Source organism: Larus michahellis, chromosome 1 (genome assembly GCF_964199755.1).
Source record: "Larus michahellis chromosome 1, bLarMic1.1, whole genome shotgun sequence".
In the NCBI taxonomy this organism is placed as follows: Eukaryota; Metazoa; Chordata; class Aves; order Charadriiformes; family Laridae; genus Larus; species Larus michahellis.
In genome coordinates this window covers 37,283,876-37,300,085 of record NC_133896.1, presented here as the reverse complement: position 1 = coordinate 37,300,085, position 16,210 = coordinate 37,283,876, and the positions used below count along the sequence as shown (strand labels likewise).

The following is a 16,210-nucleotide window of genomic DNA, read 5'->3' as shown; positions in this document are numbered from 1 at the left end:
GCTACTCTATTTACAACATAATGCCACAGTAAAAAAACTGTGTTGCAGGCACTGTGTAGTTAAGGTTAATGAAAAAGGCTGCTTCATTCCTGAAGTAATTTTTTGCATCTGGTGCCTATTTTAAATTACAGCATGGTTTGAGTGTTCCCTGGACAAGAGGTAGGCAGCTAGTTTAATTAGTATAGGGGTCCTGCCCAGGGTTAGAGAACTGGTGCTGTGTTTTGTCTAGATGTCAACTTAAAACCAAATGTGGGTGTGAGTAGAATGCAGGGAAATACTGTCCAGAGAGGAAACTGGGGCTGTTACTGTTTCGGGGTAGCCAGAGAGCTGCAACTCAACCAGTAGAGGAGCTGCCTGTTGATTTCAAGTGAGATCCTTGCTCAGTGAAAGGGGGGCGGCTGTTCTGCAGGAGTGGGACGAGTTGGTGCTGCCACAACAGCCCCCCTTTCCATGGCTTCATGCCCCTGGAGCTCAGCTCTGCGCCCCTCCTTGTTGCCTCCACAGTGAATTAGCTCAGGGAGCTGGTCTGTCCAAAACATGATCTGAAAAAAGGGGATTAACTTAAATCATAGAACGGTTTGAGTTGGAAGGGACCTTAAAGATTACCTACTTCCAATCCCCCTGCCCTGGACAGGGACGCTAGACCAGGTTACTCAAAACCCCATCCAGCCTGCGTGCCTCCAGCCCGGAGCCTTCTCTTCCCAGGCTGAACAATCCCAACTCTCTCAGCCTGTCCTCACAGGAGAGGTGCTCCAACCCTCTGATCTTTTTTGCGGCCCTCCTCACGTCCTTCTTGTGCTGAGGGCCCCAGAGCTGGATGCAGTTCTCCAGGTGGGGTGTTGAGAGAGGAGCAGTGGCGCAGAATCGCCTCCCTCGGCCTGCTGGCCACGCTTCTTCAGTGCAACCCAGGATGTGGCTGGCTTTCTGGGCTGCAAGCACACATTGACAGCTCATGTTGAGCTTCTCATCAGCCAACACCCCCAAGTCCTCAGGGCTGCTCTCCAGCCGTTCTCCGTCCAGCCTGTATTTGTGCCTGGGGTTGCCGTGACCCGGGTGCAGGACCTTGCACTTGGCCTGGTTGAACTTCATGAGGTTCGCTTGGGCAGTTCATGATCTCCCAGTCGCAAGGGAGGGGAAACTACAAACACAAAACGCTTGGACAAGCTGGAGGGTCCCGCGAGAGTCCCACTGCGTGGGAATGAGGTCACAGGAGAGACCTTGTATTTTAAAGCTTTCAAATTGAAAGAACAATTTAGCGTGAAAATGGGCTTCAGCTTTAAGTTCTTTGTGTTTGCCCCCCGGGGCTCGGGCCGCCCGGGTTCTCTGGCCGCGGAGCCGGCTCGCAGCTTTCAGCAGCTGCTGGACGGACACTCCGTTTGCGAGGCCAAAGGCCTCCCGCGTGCGGCGCCCGCCCAGCCGCTAACCGGGCGGCGCGTGCCCCCGCCCCTCACGTGACCCCGCGCCGGTTTCCGCCTCCCTTGTCACGTGACCAAGGGCAGGCGCATGTTGGGGGGAGGTGGCGCGAGCGCCTTCCCTCACGCGGCCGCGGCGCCGGACCCGGAAGTAGCGTCTGTTGTGGAGGCGGCGGCGGCGGCGCCGGGCGGGATGGGGGAGTCGATCCCGCTGGGGGCGCCGGTGCCGGTGGAACAGGCCGTGCTGGAGACCTTCTTCTCCCACCTGGGCATCTTCTCCTACGACAAAGCCAAGGACAACGTGGAGAAGGAACGGGAGGCCAACAAGAGCGCGGGGGCCAGCTGGCTGGCCCTGCTGGCCGGGCTGGCCCACCTGGCCGCCGCCGAGAAGGCCTACCACAGCATGACCTTCCTGGGCCAGAAGCTAGGTACCGCCGGGACGGCGCCCCTCGCGGACCCCCCCCGATCCCCCTCCGGTCCCTCGTCCTTCGCTCACCCCTGAGGTCGCTGTCAGGGGACACAGCGCGCCCGTGCCCACTTAGGGGCTGCCCCGGGTGTCGGCAGCGCGGTAGGGAACGGGCGGCCGCCGCAGCCCTGTGAGGTGACCTGTCGCCCGGTAGTTGCACAGTACGACGTGCCCGAGGACCTGGGCCTCGGTGAGGCGCGTGTCCGCCCGTCAGGAACGCAGGTGCTGGGTCAGCAAGGGCCCGTGGGCCCCGTGAGGAATCGGCTATGCCGTTTGGGCTGCCCCTGCAGAATCAATGAGAGGGCAGGTGGCACAGCAGCTGTGCAGATCAGTGCATCTCTTTATTGGCTGGTGGGCTGCCTACACGCCGTTCTCAAGGTTTAGCCAGAAGTGTTTCCATCCTGGAATGCTCTGGCTGAGATTCTGTCAAAGGTGAGCTCAGTGAGGTAACCAAAGGGTTAAGGCTTTTTCACGTCACGGTTTCAGGGTCTGATATTAGAGCTGCGTATATGTAAGTACTTGGAGCTGAAGATAGGCTCCTAAAAATTGTTGTTCATGCAGACTCTGCAGGATCTCAGGAAGCTTTGGCCACAATCTTGTCTGCTTCTCGCTCTCTCAGTATGTGAATAGAAAAAAATCCCAAACTGGCACAGGATGAGCTGTCATCGTGTTGCCCTCTGGGCAAAGCCACTTATTTTCTCTTTGAACTGTAGACTGGCATGGAAAATGGATCAGGAGCTACGAGTCTGATGTGTAATGCGGTAAAGCATCAAGAAAGTTCTGCTTTGATGTTTAAGCAGTGACTTGGAACTATTTTGTAAGAAGATCTTTACAGACAAAACTCTGTCTATAAGGCTGACTTTAAGAAGTGAAATTGGTGCTTGCAGAAAGGACAAAATTGACAACAGAAGGGACAAAATTTTGTTTGTTTATATACTTAGTGAACAACAGCGATAGGTGATTCTCCATCCTGCCCGTGACCTGGGGCAGCTCTTGGTTTAGGAAGGTAGCTGTTTCACTGTGATAACCGATTCTCTGCCTTTCTGCTGCAAATTGCTAAGGTCGCTTTTGAATGTTATATGTGTAAAATGGATGTGCAAAGGACTATCCACCATTACAAAATTTATAAGTAATTTCAAAGTGTAACCTAAATTTGCAATCTCTTTAAAAGTTCCACGGATTCAGTCCCTGTGATCCTTGCTCTGCTGCAGCTCGAGTGCCACAGCAGCACATGAGGCCATCTGTAAATATAAATTAAGAAATTATATACCTTTGTATAGTCTTTTAGTATCATCAGAGTTAAATATATTTTACTTTGACCCTCTACATTTGTCTTTTTTTCTCTTTTTAAATTCCTTATAGTGTTGAGCAGGTAGAGAGAAGTACTGACTTCCCCTCCCCCCTGCCCTCCCCGTCAGTTTCAGTTATGGATTAACCTGCACTGTGGTCTCACTGAGATAAACTGTGATTGTTTTCCCTTTGAATTCTGGTTTATATTAAGATTGTGTAGGGACTTGAAACATTTGGTTTGTACACAAAAATGGCACATGGTTGCTTTGCAAAGTTGAGTACTTTGTGATTGAAGAGGTATTGTTAGGGGAATTCTCTTGAAAAGATCTAGAGTTATTAATAGCAGTGGAGGCTATTAAAATTTCATGATGACTTGATTCTTCTCACTTCCACAGATAGCAGTATTTCCAGGTCATGTATCATAATAGCAAATTTAACCGAACCCTTGTTTTTTAAAATGTCATGCCATAACTGAGGCAGGTGTGAGGGAGTTGAAGTTTTGCCGCAGTCATTGGCTGCTGAGATAGGAATTAGGACAAGTGTAACTTGCACGAAGTTACGTGAAGTGCTTCTGTGTATATCCTATGTGTAATTCAGTTACTTGTAGAATAATACACTGAAGTTTGTTTCTTGATTTTAAAAAATACCATGATCAAACAACACTTAAAAACACCTAGGGGAAACCAAGCATGGTTATATACAATTTTCCAGTATTGCTGTCTATCTTTGCTATCCCTGGATTTTGGTAATACCTCCATATTTATCTGAACAGGTGGTCAGTCATTCTTCAGCCGAAAGGACTCCATCCGAACCATCTACACATCTCTGCATAATGAGCTGAAGAAGGTGGTGGCGACGGGTCGCAATGCACTAGGAGGAACAGCTCCTCACTTGGAAGAGCTGCTTTCTCACCTGTCTGAACAGCTCTGTTTTTTTGTTCAGGCTCGGATGGAAATTGCTGACTTCTATGAAAAAATGTACACGCTCAGCACCCAAAAGTTCATTAACTCTGAGGAACTGGTAAACATTTTGGAATCCATCTTAAAGAAATACAGCTCAAGGTCAGTGCTTATTTGCTGGCAGTAAGTACTCAGACATACGATCTGTAATAAATGATGTTGAGGTTCAAAGCAAGCTCAAAGACTGCTGTCCTTTGACTCCTGAGCAGCCCAGCCTCTTGCATGAATTCATGCATGAAGTCAATGTAGGTCAGCAGCATCAGATGCGTGAAGTCTCAAAATATGGCTCTGAAGAAGAATAAAAATAAAAAAGGAGTGTTTCTACTCACCGTGTTCTAGGAGCCATCTTCTGTATTCCTTAATTAATACTCAGCATGTTCATATTCAGCAGAGAGGAAGAGTCATTTTTCATATAAAAGATGCAAGACTTCTTGTGCTTTTTCATTGGTAGTGGAGAGGAAATGACTTAATTCCATATAGACTTCAGTAGAATTGATATATAAACAAAACAGATATTTGTGTGACAATTTTATTTTTAGACTAGAATACTTGCCTGCTTAATTCTAAAAGCTACGCCATAGCTATCTGGTCTACCTAGTAGGGTTTTATGGTGCCATGTTACCACTTCTTTTGAGAGGTATTGGCCAGTAGAAGGAGCACCTCTGAGTCTTTGGTCCCTGCCATTATGGTTTCTTGAAGTTAAGATCTAATAGTTCCTGTTACAAGAATCCCAGGATGTTTGTAAATGACTCTGGGATGGGTGTTTCACATGTAACACATGTGAGCCTTGAAAGTGATGGCAGTTTAAAAGAGAGAATTTTTTAATGCTTGTCAACAGACTCAAATTTTAGCTTATTATTTTAAAGCAAAACAATGTAGCCATTGTAGGAAGTTAACATTCAAATGTAGTTGAATTTTTTAAAAAGCTCTATTAATGAAATAATGTCTAAGACATTTGGGGAGAATATTCTGAGGTCTTTTTTTTTTTTCAGCTATGATTTTAAAGCGTACAGCTAGGAAAAAATCAAAATAATTCAGTGCTGCTTTCTGACATTCCAAATCTAAGCACTGCAGCTGACTCTCTTATTTTTTTAGGAATAACTTAGGCAAATTGCTACATAATTTTGATATTTGAAAATCAAAAATAGTCTATATAATCTTACTAGTGATTTTTTTTTTCAATTTTTTGTTTGTGAACCCTTACAATATCAGGACTGTCAGTCCAATGAAAAATGAAATTTACACATTTTTTCCTCAGTGCAATAAACACTAAAGAGTAAAGGGAGGTAATTTTTTTTTTTTGAAAAGTTGATTTATGTTATACACTAGCCATCACCATCTGTTCTGAGCACGTGCTTACTCAACAGCACTGTTAAAAATCTGGAAACCAAAACTGATACTTTGATAAAGTGACTGTTATGTATGAAGTGTTTTACTATGCCATTTAAATAAATTTCAGTGACATGTCTGTACTTCTAGGGCATTATTATAAACTCTTTTAAAAAATAAGCAATGTCTCCCTGGGAAAAATACTGATGATCTTGCTTTGGGTTAATGAGCAATATCTAAGAGACATTCCAAGATGTTGTTAGAGCTAGTTCAGTAGCTGCTATGTGGTCCTCCCCAGTCACATACAAACTATTTCTGAAAAAAGTGGGGATAAAGGCATCTTCTTTAGTCCTTCATTTAGTTTCTTCATATCCCTGACCAGTTTCTGGGGGCTGTTATGTTGATGTGTGCTGTCTGGAAGGCATTTCTCTTTTACAATCTGTTAATCCTCTCAGGTGAAAGGTCAGATAAACTTGCCCTTACCCAGTCTCTTCCCTCTGTCAGTATATTTCTCACTTGTAGTGGAGGACGTGTGCCGTTATTTCAACCAGCTTTGCTAAGGCCAGACAGGGCATCTGTTCTGTAGATAGGTTCTGGCCTTGGTTTCCTTCCTTTATGTCTAAAAATAGCCGATCAGATAATGTAGAACAAATAACTGCTTGCTGGTAAAGCAAAGACAGAATTAATTGACTGTCAACAATCAAGTCATATTGTCTGTATCTGAAAAATCATTAACTCTTAAACAGTTTAAAGCTGTTTTGTTACTATTTATTGCTGACTTGTACACAGCCAATACTAGATATTTTTCTCTGTTTTTTTTTTCTATAGAATACAGCTGGAGAAGTAACCTTTCCTAAATTTTTTAACTGTTGGTTTGGGTGGGAACTGAAATAATTAAAACAACATCAGAAGCAGGATCCTTTAAAAGCTTAGTAAAAAATAAGTAAATAGTAAACCTATTTTGATGTCATTATTTTTAAATGTTAAATGTTTTTCATCTAGTCAGCATTTTGTAAATACACACACGCATGTGTGATCTATGGAAGGAAATAGAAAGTTGTAGAAAAATGAGGCTTCTTCATAGTCTGCAAAACAGAACTCTGGCATCCCTCTGCTTTTGCGAATGATTAGGGGGAAAAACCCACCAAATTTCCAATGTGTTTTTTAAGCTCTTAACACTCTAGCTTGTTGAAATATTGTAAAAAACTGTCTGTTTTACCTGATACTGGGCTCAGTTAGGTGCTTCTGTGTTATGAGAGTTAATTGCAGCAGATATACTAAGTACATAACCTGTTAGTTTACTCTGCAGCCATATCAACTGAGGTGTGTATTTGTGGATTAAAACAGTTTAGCAAATCCTGCTGTGTAGTGAAACATGAAAATAGCTATGAGCCATGAAGCAAAGTAGAATTGGGAAGCTGTACATTATAATGTTAATCCAGGAGACTTGTCAGTGCTGCGTTAGTATGAATCTTTTAATTGCTTTTAAGGTTGAAGAGTAACCTTCTTCATCTGACTGCAGATGTGTTGAAACCAGCGTGCTAAGCGTGCCCTTGATGGGACTGTCTGGAGCAAATAACATCGCATAATGATTTTTATCCCCCTTGTAATACATGGCAACAAAACTTCTGCTGCTGAATACCAAAACCTTTGGAAATACATAATGTTGAATATATATATATATATAGAATATATTTGGAATATATATTTGGAAATATATAATATTGTTAGCAGAATATTATTTTTAATTGACTCTTTTTTGTTCAAAGAAATGTAAATATGCTCTGAACTTCTCAGCCCACCAAAGTAGCCAGTAATCACTGTGTCTCTGCAATAGCAGGGGTACATGATGGTTGCTAACATGTTCTGTGTACAGAAGGTGGCTGGTCACCCAGCCTAGACTGTTTGCAGAACATGGTGCATCAACTGATTTATGATAGTCATCATTTCATTTTCTTCAAATAAATTTGGACTTGCATCTTAATAGCAAATCCTTTCGAGACATGTATTGTGGCTGTCAAAAAAAAAAAAAATGCATAAAAATAGTGCTAAAATTGTCAGACAATTTTCACAAGCTTAAGAATGAATGTTTTGGCAAGAGCTTGATGGAAAGTCAAAGAAAAAACAGTGAAGGGAGAGAGGATGAAAAGCCTAAAATTCTCTTACTTTTTTCTGGTCTACAACAAAATTAAGTGTTTTGATTTTTGAGCCGAGTATTTCCAAAATTAATTATATGAACTGTGTCCTGAAAGCTAAGGGGAGTAATGGAGTTGCTCTCACTTTGTCTGAAGATAAGCTGTTAAAGGGTGGAAGGATTCAGTGTAAACTTCTTTGTTTTAAAACAAAAACAAGACCCAGGATATTTTTCTGAATTTCTGAAGTTAGGGGATAAATCGATCTTTACTGAAATGGAAACCTCCTCAAGTCTTGTCTTTGAACTATCAGTTGTTCTTTGTTGGAGACCTCCTTAAGAGTCCTAAATGCCTATTAGGGAACAAATTTATTAAAAAGGCCACTTCTGTATTTGCTGAAGACTTATTCTTTGTAAAGTATTTAGCTTCTGTAACTGGAACAGTTTTGCACAGTTTGAACTAAGTATGTATTTATCAATGATGATGCTATAAATTTACAAGTAATTTGAGTATCAAGGGAAGGGGGAGATAGGCTGGATCTGTCTTTTTTTCATGACATTTAGGAAAAAACAAAGTGAGAAAGCTGTAGACCCGATCTATAAAACTCCATTTCATCGAGATTTGTTGTAATAGTAGTTCTACCTGGTAGATGAGGTCGTTTGTTTTGTTTGTTGTTTTTTTTTTTTTTTATAAAACAACTGTTAAATTGAGAGTGGATCTTGATCTGAATTTTTAGTGAAAGAGAATCGGTTGTTACAGTGTTTTCATTGTCATATGATGAAATCCCACCAAATTGCTTTTAATACATCAAAGTTTGAACTTTGAGACCTGGTTCATTGATAAATACAGTTAATCATGGTTCTATTGACTAATTTTCCATCACAATTTTATTGTGAATTAAAAAAAAAAAGAAAAGCTCAGCTTGGCTTCCTCATAGCTTCCCTATACAAACAGCAAATTTATAACATAATTCCTTTGATTTATCTTAATGTCTTACTGCTATTCCAGAACTATCAAGACACATTTTACCACCAGAAGGGATTTTAAATTGGAACAAAACCATCTGAATTTTAAGAGAAATGGTGTTACAGTAGCTCATGGATCAAGATAAACAGTGATTGTTCTTGAACTGATCAAATATAACTCCCTGGCTTTGATAAAAAAATGTCTGACAGGTGTTTTTGTCAAATGCGAAGTGCTCTATGTTAATTTGCCCTAATTATGTTAAAAGAATTGCTTTTTAAATTAACAAGTTGGGGTTTTTTTGTTTATACTTTACTCTGCTTTGATGTTTGGTCTTCTGTCTGTGAACTGACAAATGCTATCTGATTATTTCACACTGGTGTACAGCAGTTCTCATGTCTTCACTAACATTGTGTTTTCTAGATTTCATCATCCAATCCTCAGTCCTCTTGAAAGCAGTTTCCAGTTGGAAGTAGATGTGCTTGCACATCTGTTAAAGGCTCAGGCTCAGATCTCAGAGTGGAAGTTCCTTCCATCCCTGGTCAACTTGCACAGTGCTCACACAAAACTACAGACTTGGGGCCAAATATTTGAGAAACAGCGAGAGACCAAGAAACATCTCTTTGGAGGGCAGTCTCAGAAGGCTGTACAACCTCCGCACCTCTTCCTCTGGCTGATGAAGCTCAAAAACATTCTCCTTGCAAAGTTTAGCTTTTACTTTCACGAGGCCCTTAGTCGACAAACAACAGCATCTGAAATGAAAACTTTGACTGCTAAAACAAATCCTGATTACTTTGGGAAAATTTCCAGCTTCATCCGGAAGTACGATGCCGTCAATGTTTCCTTAATTTTTGACAATCGTGGATCAGAGAGTTTTCAGGGACATGGTTATCATCATCCTCATTCTTACAGGGAAGCCCCCAAAGGAGTGGATCAGTACCCTGCAGTGGTGTCTCTGCCCAGCGACAGGCCTGTTATGCACTGGCCCAACGTAATCATGATTATGACTGATAGAACCTCTGACCTCAACAGTTTGGAGAAGGTTGTTCACTTCTACGATGACAAAGTCCAAAGCACGTACTTTCTGACTCGCCCTGAACCTCACTTTACCATTGTAGTTATTTTTGAGTCCAAGAAGTCAGAAAGGGACTATCATTTTATTTCTTTTCTCAATGAAATTTCACATTCCCTTAAGAACTCCAAAGCTTTTGCAAGCTTGAAACCTGGATCCAAAGGGTAAAATACAAAATACTTACAAGTTGTCAAGGCAGTATGCCAGCCTTGGGGGAGCTGTAGCTTTCAAGGATTACATAAATTCATGATTCTCAGAATCTAATTAAAAGGAACCATTATTTTTAATGTTATAAGTTCCTATTTTTTTTTAAGCTAACAGACACTTGAAAAGTATTTTTGGGCAGTACTCAGTGGGACAACTTAATTGTGGGCTGCTAAATGGCCACAGTAGGATGGTTTTGGTGTGGTTTTCAATTTTCAGTACGATTTATTTTTTCAGTCCACAATTTTGTTGCCTGTATCAGAACAGAATATATGCACTTTATCTTGGTCTGATCATTGACTGTCTTCTACAGAGTTTATTGAAAATGTGGTGAGGATGGAAGATGGTATCTTTTCAGAAAACTGCGTTGCCTGACAGGAATGATTTCTGGGAAACTAAACACTGATACAAGGGAATATTAAAAAAAAAAAAGTGAACCTGCAAGGACATGTTTTAAATAAAAATACAAGAATCACAAAAGGGACTATTGTTAATTAAAACTTAGTTTTCAAATGGTTTAAAATGATAATTCAGGTCTCTGATGCTGTCTGTTAAGCACCAGTCTCTATTCTGTCATAAAGCTTTGTCGTTGCTCCAAAACACAGGCTGGGGCAGGAAGAGCTGCAGCACTGGCTGGAAGGCCAGTATTCACTGGAGCGTTGGGACATTGTGTGTCCAGTACCAGTCTTGGCTCAGATTAACGGAAGGAGACAAGCTGAGGCTGAGCAGGTGTTCTAGAAGGAACAGCTCCATGGAAAAAGCAGCAAAACTCTTCAAATTGTGCTTTTCTCTGGCTAACTTAAAAAAAAAGTGCCCTTTTGTAATGCCCTTTGTAAAAGCTATTTTCAAATTTGCTGTTAGGGTCAGCCTGGATTTGTTTTCAGATTTTTTTATAAGTATATAGCTTTTTCTTTCTGTTCAATTTTAAATTATTTCACAATTAAGCTAAATCACTCTGGAATTTGGATTTAAATATATAGCCTATGCAGTATGTTTACCTCATTCTAAAATGTCTCTTTTACCACTTCTAGGCTACACGTTTGGAAAAAGTATGTTTTCTACTTGCCCTGAAAGTGCTTTATCTTGGAAATCAGTATTTCCAAATACAATAAAAGGGTCAATTTGGCTGTATCTGTAGCCTTACATTGCATGATTCTTCTGACAGTTAGCTATGCAGTTGTGCGAGCACTTTCATGGGAATTCGGGAGGACTGATAATGGGTCTGCTGTATGATGTATGTAAGTGTAGTAAAGTTAGATCCTGAGTTGACACTGTGTAAGGAATAGCGTAATCAGGTTTGTTTTAAAACGGAGTTTAAGTCAAAATGCTGGTTTCTGTTAAGACTGAAATGTAAAAGGTACCATTGCAGGTATGGCTTTTACTAATTCGCTTTCTCTCCCACAACAGATTATGGTAACTTGTCTTGCCTCTTGCAGCAAGTACTGATTCCTTTACAATCACATAAGCATGTTCTGTTCTCAAAATGCAAGCTCTGACTTTCCACTTTGTGCCAAATAGAGCCTTCCATGCTTTGCTATAATTAAACGTTAGTCTGTTGTGAATATTTGTGCTACTGCCTTTCACCTAAGGTCTTATTCTGACTGCAGTATCGCTCTCAAAAGTTTAGGATCTGCTCTTTGCCATTGGAAAATAGCAGGAGTTGCAAATATACCAGCAACTGGAGGGCACCTGGTTGTAACAGCATTAGGCTTTGCAGCTTAAATTGCCCTTTTTACAGGACAAAGTTGCAAGTGACAGTATTGAGATGGAGTTTGTGTGCTGCTCTCTGTGGGACAGTGACCTTGTAATAACGTTGTACTGTTGACTTCCTCAGCCTGAGTAACAGAAAAGAGGCTGTTGCCAGAACCGATTCCCAGTCTTCAGCAGTGTAATAAAGTGGTGTACAAATTCTGTCTGCCTCTACAGTATTTCCCCGTCATATTAGCTATCTGCGGGAAAGCGGCGAGGAGGCTGGGGGAAGAGGGCGTGAGTGGTACAGACACCTTCTTGCTCATTTCTGAGTTGCAGGGGACATGTTGGAAGAGGTGAAAGAGAAACCTGCTGCCTTTTGGAGCAGACCAACAGTTGCTGAAATGGCTGGAGGCTGTTCCCAGTGGTTTTTATGGGGAGAGGAAAAGGAGGCAAATGTTCAGCAGACCTGGTGCTTCACTTCATGCTCCTGCCACTTTTTTGGGGGGTGGCGTCTCTGGGAATAGGGAAGGGATGTGATGTTTCTGTGCAGGAGCAGGTGAGTCTCGCTTTACCACTTATCAGTGCTGAGGTGGTTTGCTGCAGTTTTCTTCAGAGGATCTTGGGGAAGTGGCCTGAGGGGCCATCTGACTCATGGGTATGAATTTCTGAATATTTAGGTTGATGAAGAACCGAAGGGAGCCATAACCAGCACTGTTATGGTGTGAGGAGGGAGGGAATGGGAGAGACGTGCAGACAAATGGTGGGAGAGAATTGGGTGCTGGAGGGAGAAGCTTCTGTGGAGCTGTCTCTGGGTTTCTCGGTCCTGTGTGTCAGGCTCCCATTGTAACATCTCGGCTTTAAATTAATACAAGGCAGGAGGCAGAAAATCTAGGCTGTAGGAAGTGGTTTGGATGAAAGCTGCGGAGGTGAAGTTGAAGAGAGGTAATAACACTAGAATCAACATCAACTAGTTTTGCAGAGTTGAGGTGTGCTATGACCAAAACCTAAGCGTGTGTGGGGTGTGAGTATGTGTGGTGAATGAATACAGATTTGTTAGCTCCGTGCAGACTTACAGCACAGTTTCTTACTTGATGCTTTGGGGAGTTTGTTTTAAATGACAAATGAGGTAACAGGGAGACTGAGTTATCTACCATGTAAAATTGGCTAGGCCAGTAATGAAAACCTGCATAACTAAGGGGGGGAACATATCTGTGGAGTAAGTAAAGATGACTAGAAACTCTAACTGGGGAAAAAAAAAATCATTACTAACTTCAGTACTGGAAAGATTGATCTCTTTACTATAAGAATTGGAGAACAAATGCACTTTTGCCGAGCTGGGTGATATCCCCTCTGCCAGCTTTTCCTCTCCACCCATTTAGCTAAGCAAGATTGAATGTACTAATGTACTTTAAAAGTCTTGTATAAATGACTGCTTTAAATGCAAGATGTACAGATGTTTATGGTAACGTAATGAAAGCCAATGCTTCCAGACATATTTTAAAGCTTTTAAAACAGGTACTGAGATTTGATATTCTTGGTGCCACTCAGGTTGCTGAGAATAGCAGTGTGGAAGCTTATCTTGTAGCAGATTTCATATACCTCATCACTTACTTGAGTCTATGAGGATTTTGGCAGAACATTTAATTTAGTATCCTTTGCCTGGAATGTGAATTTGACAGCAAATGTATTCTCAGATCTCTTGCATATTTTATATTTATGTCTTGTAAGCTGTTTTCTTTCACATACGGTGTTCAGGTTTTTTGCTTGAATAAAACATCTTTCCTTGTCTCCCCTCGTTGCATGAAGACAATGCAGGGAATGAAAACTATCAATATATTTTGTATTGTGCTGCGAAGGACTGCAATATATGCATAATGCACATAATATTCAGGTTTTGATAATCTAAAAGCAACATGAATTCCTGGTGTTTATTTGAATACTAACTCTCAGTGTTTATCTAATTCACTTAAAAAAAAAAAAGTCTTCACTATAAGTGGAAATTATGTTATGGCACTTTCCCAGTTAATTATTGCTCTGGTCTACTCTTCTTCATATACGAGCCTTTTGAGACACTTGTGATCATTCTAGTGGTTGTTCTTTGTTTGATAACGGTTATCTGAGGTTTCCTTGTGTGCGTGTCTTGTGCTGCCTGCTGCCGCAGGTCAGCCTGCTGCCTTTTACCGCAGAGTCCCAATTTCCTTGTAACCACGCTTTGCTTAAGAAAATCAGCTATGTGCTATACTTCATTCCTCAAGTCCTCTTTTTTTGTCCCAATATCTACAACCCCTCATCTTGCAGTAAGAAGAATGTCGTGCAGCGTGGCTGGTCCTGGGCTCGTGGTTAGCTCTGCGATTGCTTCCAGAAGTGCTGGCACCAAGCTGACTAACTTGGCTGAAACTTTGGTGTTTCTGCCCTGTGTTCTCCAGAATTCCCGTCTGCAGACTCCCCGGGGATGTGAGCCAGCCCAGCCCCGAGGCCAAGCACTGCTTATCTGCTCGGCTCAGCCTCAGGAGCAGTAAGTCGTTGTCCTGCCCGCTGGGGACAACCCTTGCGTTGCTCAGCAGGGATGGCCTTCGGGCTGCAATTGTGCAAAGGCAGGAGCTGTTTGTGGGAAAAGCGGGAGAGGCTCTGGAAAACACGAATGCTGACAAAGGACAACAATAGTGTAGTGCTTTGCAGGGCAGGCACACAAAATAAAGGAGTCAAATGCAAGATGGAATTGGACTTTGATTTCCTTTTCCTGTTAGGGGAGGACTGATTTAAAGATAAAGTCTCCTTTGGAGGATAAAGGGAATGGATTCTTTTGCCATGATATTGTTTAACTACTTGATCATTTTCCTCCAGGAACTGCCTGTTTTCCTCTCCTGTGCATGTGTGCTTTCAATACATTGCCTGACTTATTTTTGTAATTGCTACGGAGCTTTTCTGGGAGCGTTTGCCTGTTAGAGCTTGGTTCTCCCCTAACTTTCAACCTGATGTTGCCGCTGCTGGGTTTGGGTGGAATAACAGAGCTCCACCTCGCAGCTGGGACCAGACCGTGCCCAAGCTGTCCATGGCGGCCGTAAGAATCGCAAAGTGCAGGAGAGCAGGCGAGACACTACAAGATGGGCTGGGACGGGTGACAGTTCTGGGACAGACAGGCAGGGAGAAAACCGGTGCAAAAGGACTGCAATGCAGACAGACCGTGAGCAGAAGGTTTTCGTTGGCACCTCTGTGTTGCTGGCCTAATTTTGTAGGAATCTATATAAATATATATAGAGCCTATATATATCTAGGAATATATATAAATATAAATAAAGTCCTGCAAAATCTGTGCTAGATGCCGCCTGCAGTTGCAGCGTTTATGTGACTACTGTAAAATAACTACACTATTTGCAGGGCAACAGTGTTCAGTCTTCAGGTACCAACAATCTTGGCAAAGCAGCTGGTTTTGGACAGACGATTAGGAGAGGCTTTGCTGTATCCCACTATTAACTGGGGTATGCTGCCATGATGTTACGGGCTGACATCTGAAGCTTCAGAGCAGTGCAGTGTCGTGCTTTATTTGTTCAGCTCGCTGCTGATCAGATAAAATATTTAGTGGCACTAAATTTTGGCTCCGTGGTGTATGCATCATTTGCTAAAAAGCACTGAGAAGTTTTTTAGTGTGTGCAAGTCGAATTCCTCAGGGTAGAGTCATAAAGAGACAGCATCGCCGTGCTGAGTTGTTAAATCCCATACAGGGATGTACAACCTTGAGCCAGGACCTGTAAGTTTCCTGCGGTGAGGCTGATGTGGTCCTCATTCAGTCGTGCTGGTCAGAGGCAAAATGAGGAGGGCCAGTGGGAGATGCTAAGGGAGATGAGGGGCGACTGCGTCAAACTGAATTCCCAGTCTTGATTTTTGTCTTGGAGTTAGTCCTCTTTGGCAACACAGGCAGAGGAAACATCGTCTCCCACCATATGGAATAGCCTGATGGTCTCTTAAGCATTTACTTAGTAAAATGTCAGACCCAGGTGCAACGTTGTCTTTGACCAGGGGAATCCAAGTCGACTTCTCCCTTCTCTGCATGAGAAGATGCCAGCGCTTGTCAGAGGGATGGGTGTGAGGGGTTGGGAGCACTAACAGGTTTAGCCTTCTGCTTTTAATCCGATGCTGCAAATCTGTCTGAACTATTTTAAAAAGTTGTGTGATTGAGTCCCATTCTAGGTATGGAAGCCTTTTTGTAGAGCTCGCCTCCTGGAGCTCTACAGTGCCTGGAGCTCTGTTGAAGGCAAGATGCGTAAGCAAAGTAAAAGCTGTCTTCCCCTTCGCTTCATGCATCCCTGTCCAGAGAGAGCAAGAGCAAATTGCTTTCAACTGTCACTGGGTAATAGGTTTTTGGGAAAAGCCTGTTCCTTGTTTGTTGTTACAGAAGCAGGGAATTAGTGCGATGAATCAAGTCCCCACCCCAAGCTCCTGAGCAATTTATCTAAAACCATTTTGCCTGCAAATTCAATATGCTTAGATGTAGTTGATAAGCCGTTTCCACGCTGAAGTTATATTCTGCAAGCAGACTGGTTTTGCTGGGAGAACTCCAAAATTCCATATACTGAGTTTTCCCAACACACCGGTGGCTTCAAGCCGGCTGACCTGCTCGCCGTACCTCACAGGGAGAACAGCAGGACGCAAATTTCTGAAGTCGTATGTTACCCACTCTATTAGATATAAAT

General features: G+C 42.5%; 1 protein-coding gene across 3 annotated transcripts; it reads left to right on the top strand.

Annotated features, from left to right (window-relative positions):
• The first annotated feature begins 1,490 nt into the window (after positions 1-1,490).
• On the top strand, positions 1,491-10,958 carry KICS2 (KICSTOR subunit 2). 3 transcript variants are annotated; one of them, XM_074572215.1, is made up of 4 exons: positions 1,491-1,840; positions 3,941-4,014; positions 4,111-4,229; positions 8,975-10,958. In XM_074572215.1, the coding sequence occupies exons 1-4, from the start codon at positions 1,504-1,506 to the stop codon at positions 9,789-9,791; spliced, it is 1,347 nt and encodes a 448-aa protein (XP_074428316.1). In that variant the 5' UTR covers positions 1,491-1,503; the 3' UTR covers positions 9,792-10,958. The 3 variants fall into 3 exon arrangements, with proteins under 3 accessions (XP_074428316.1, XP_074428306.1, XP_074428297.1); XM_074572205.1 differs by having other exon boundaries at positions 4,093-4,229; XM_074572196.1 differs by having other exon boundaries at positions 3,941-4,229.
• The last annotated feature ends 5,252 nt before the right edge of the window (positions 10,959-16,210 follow it).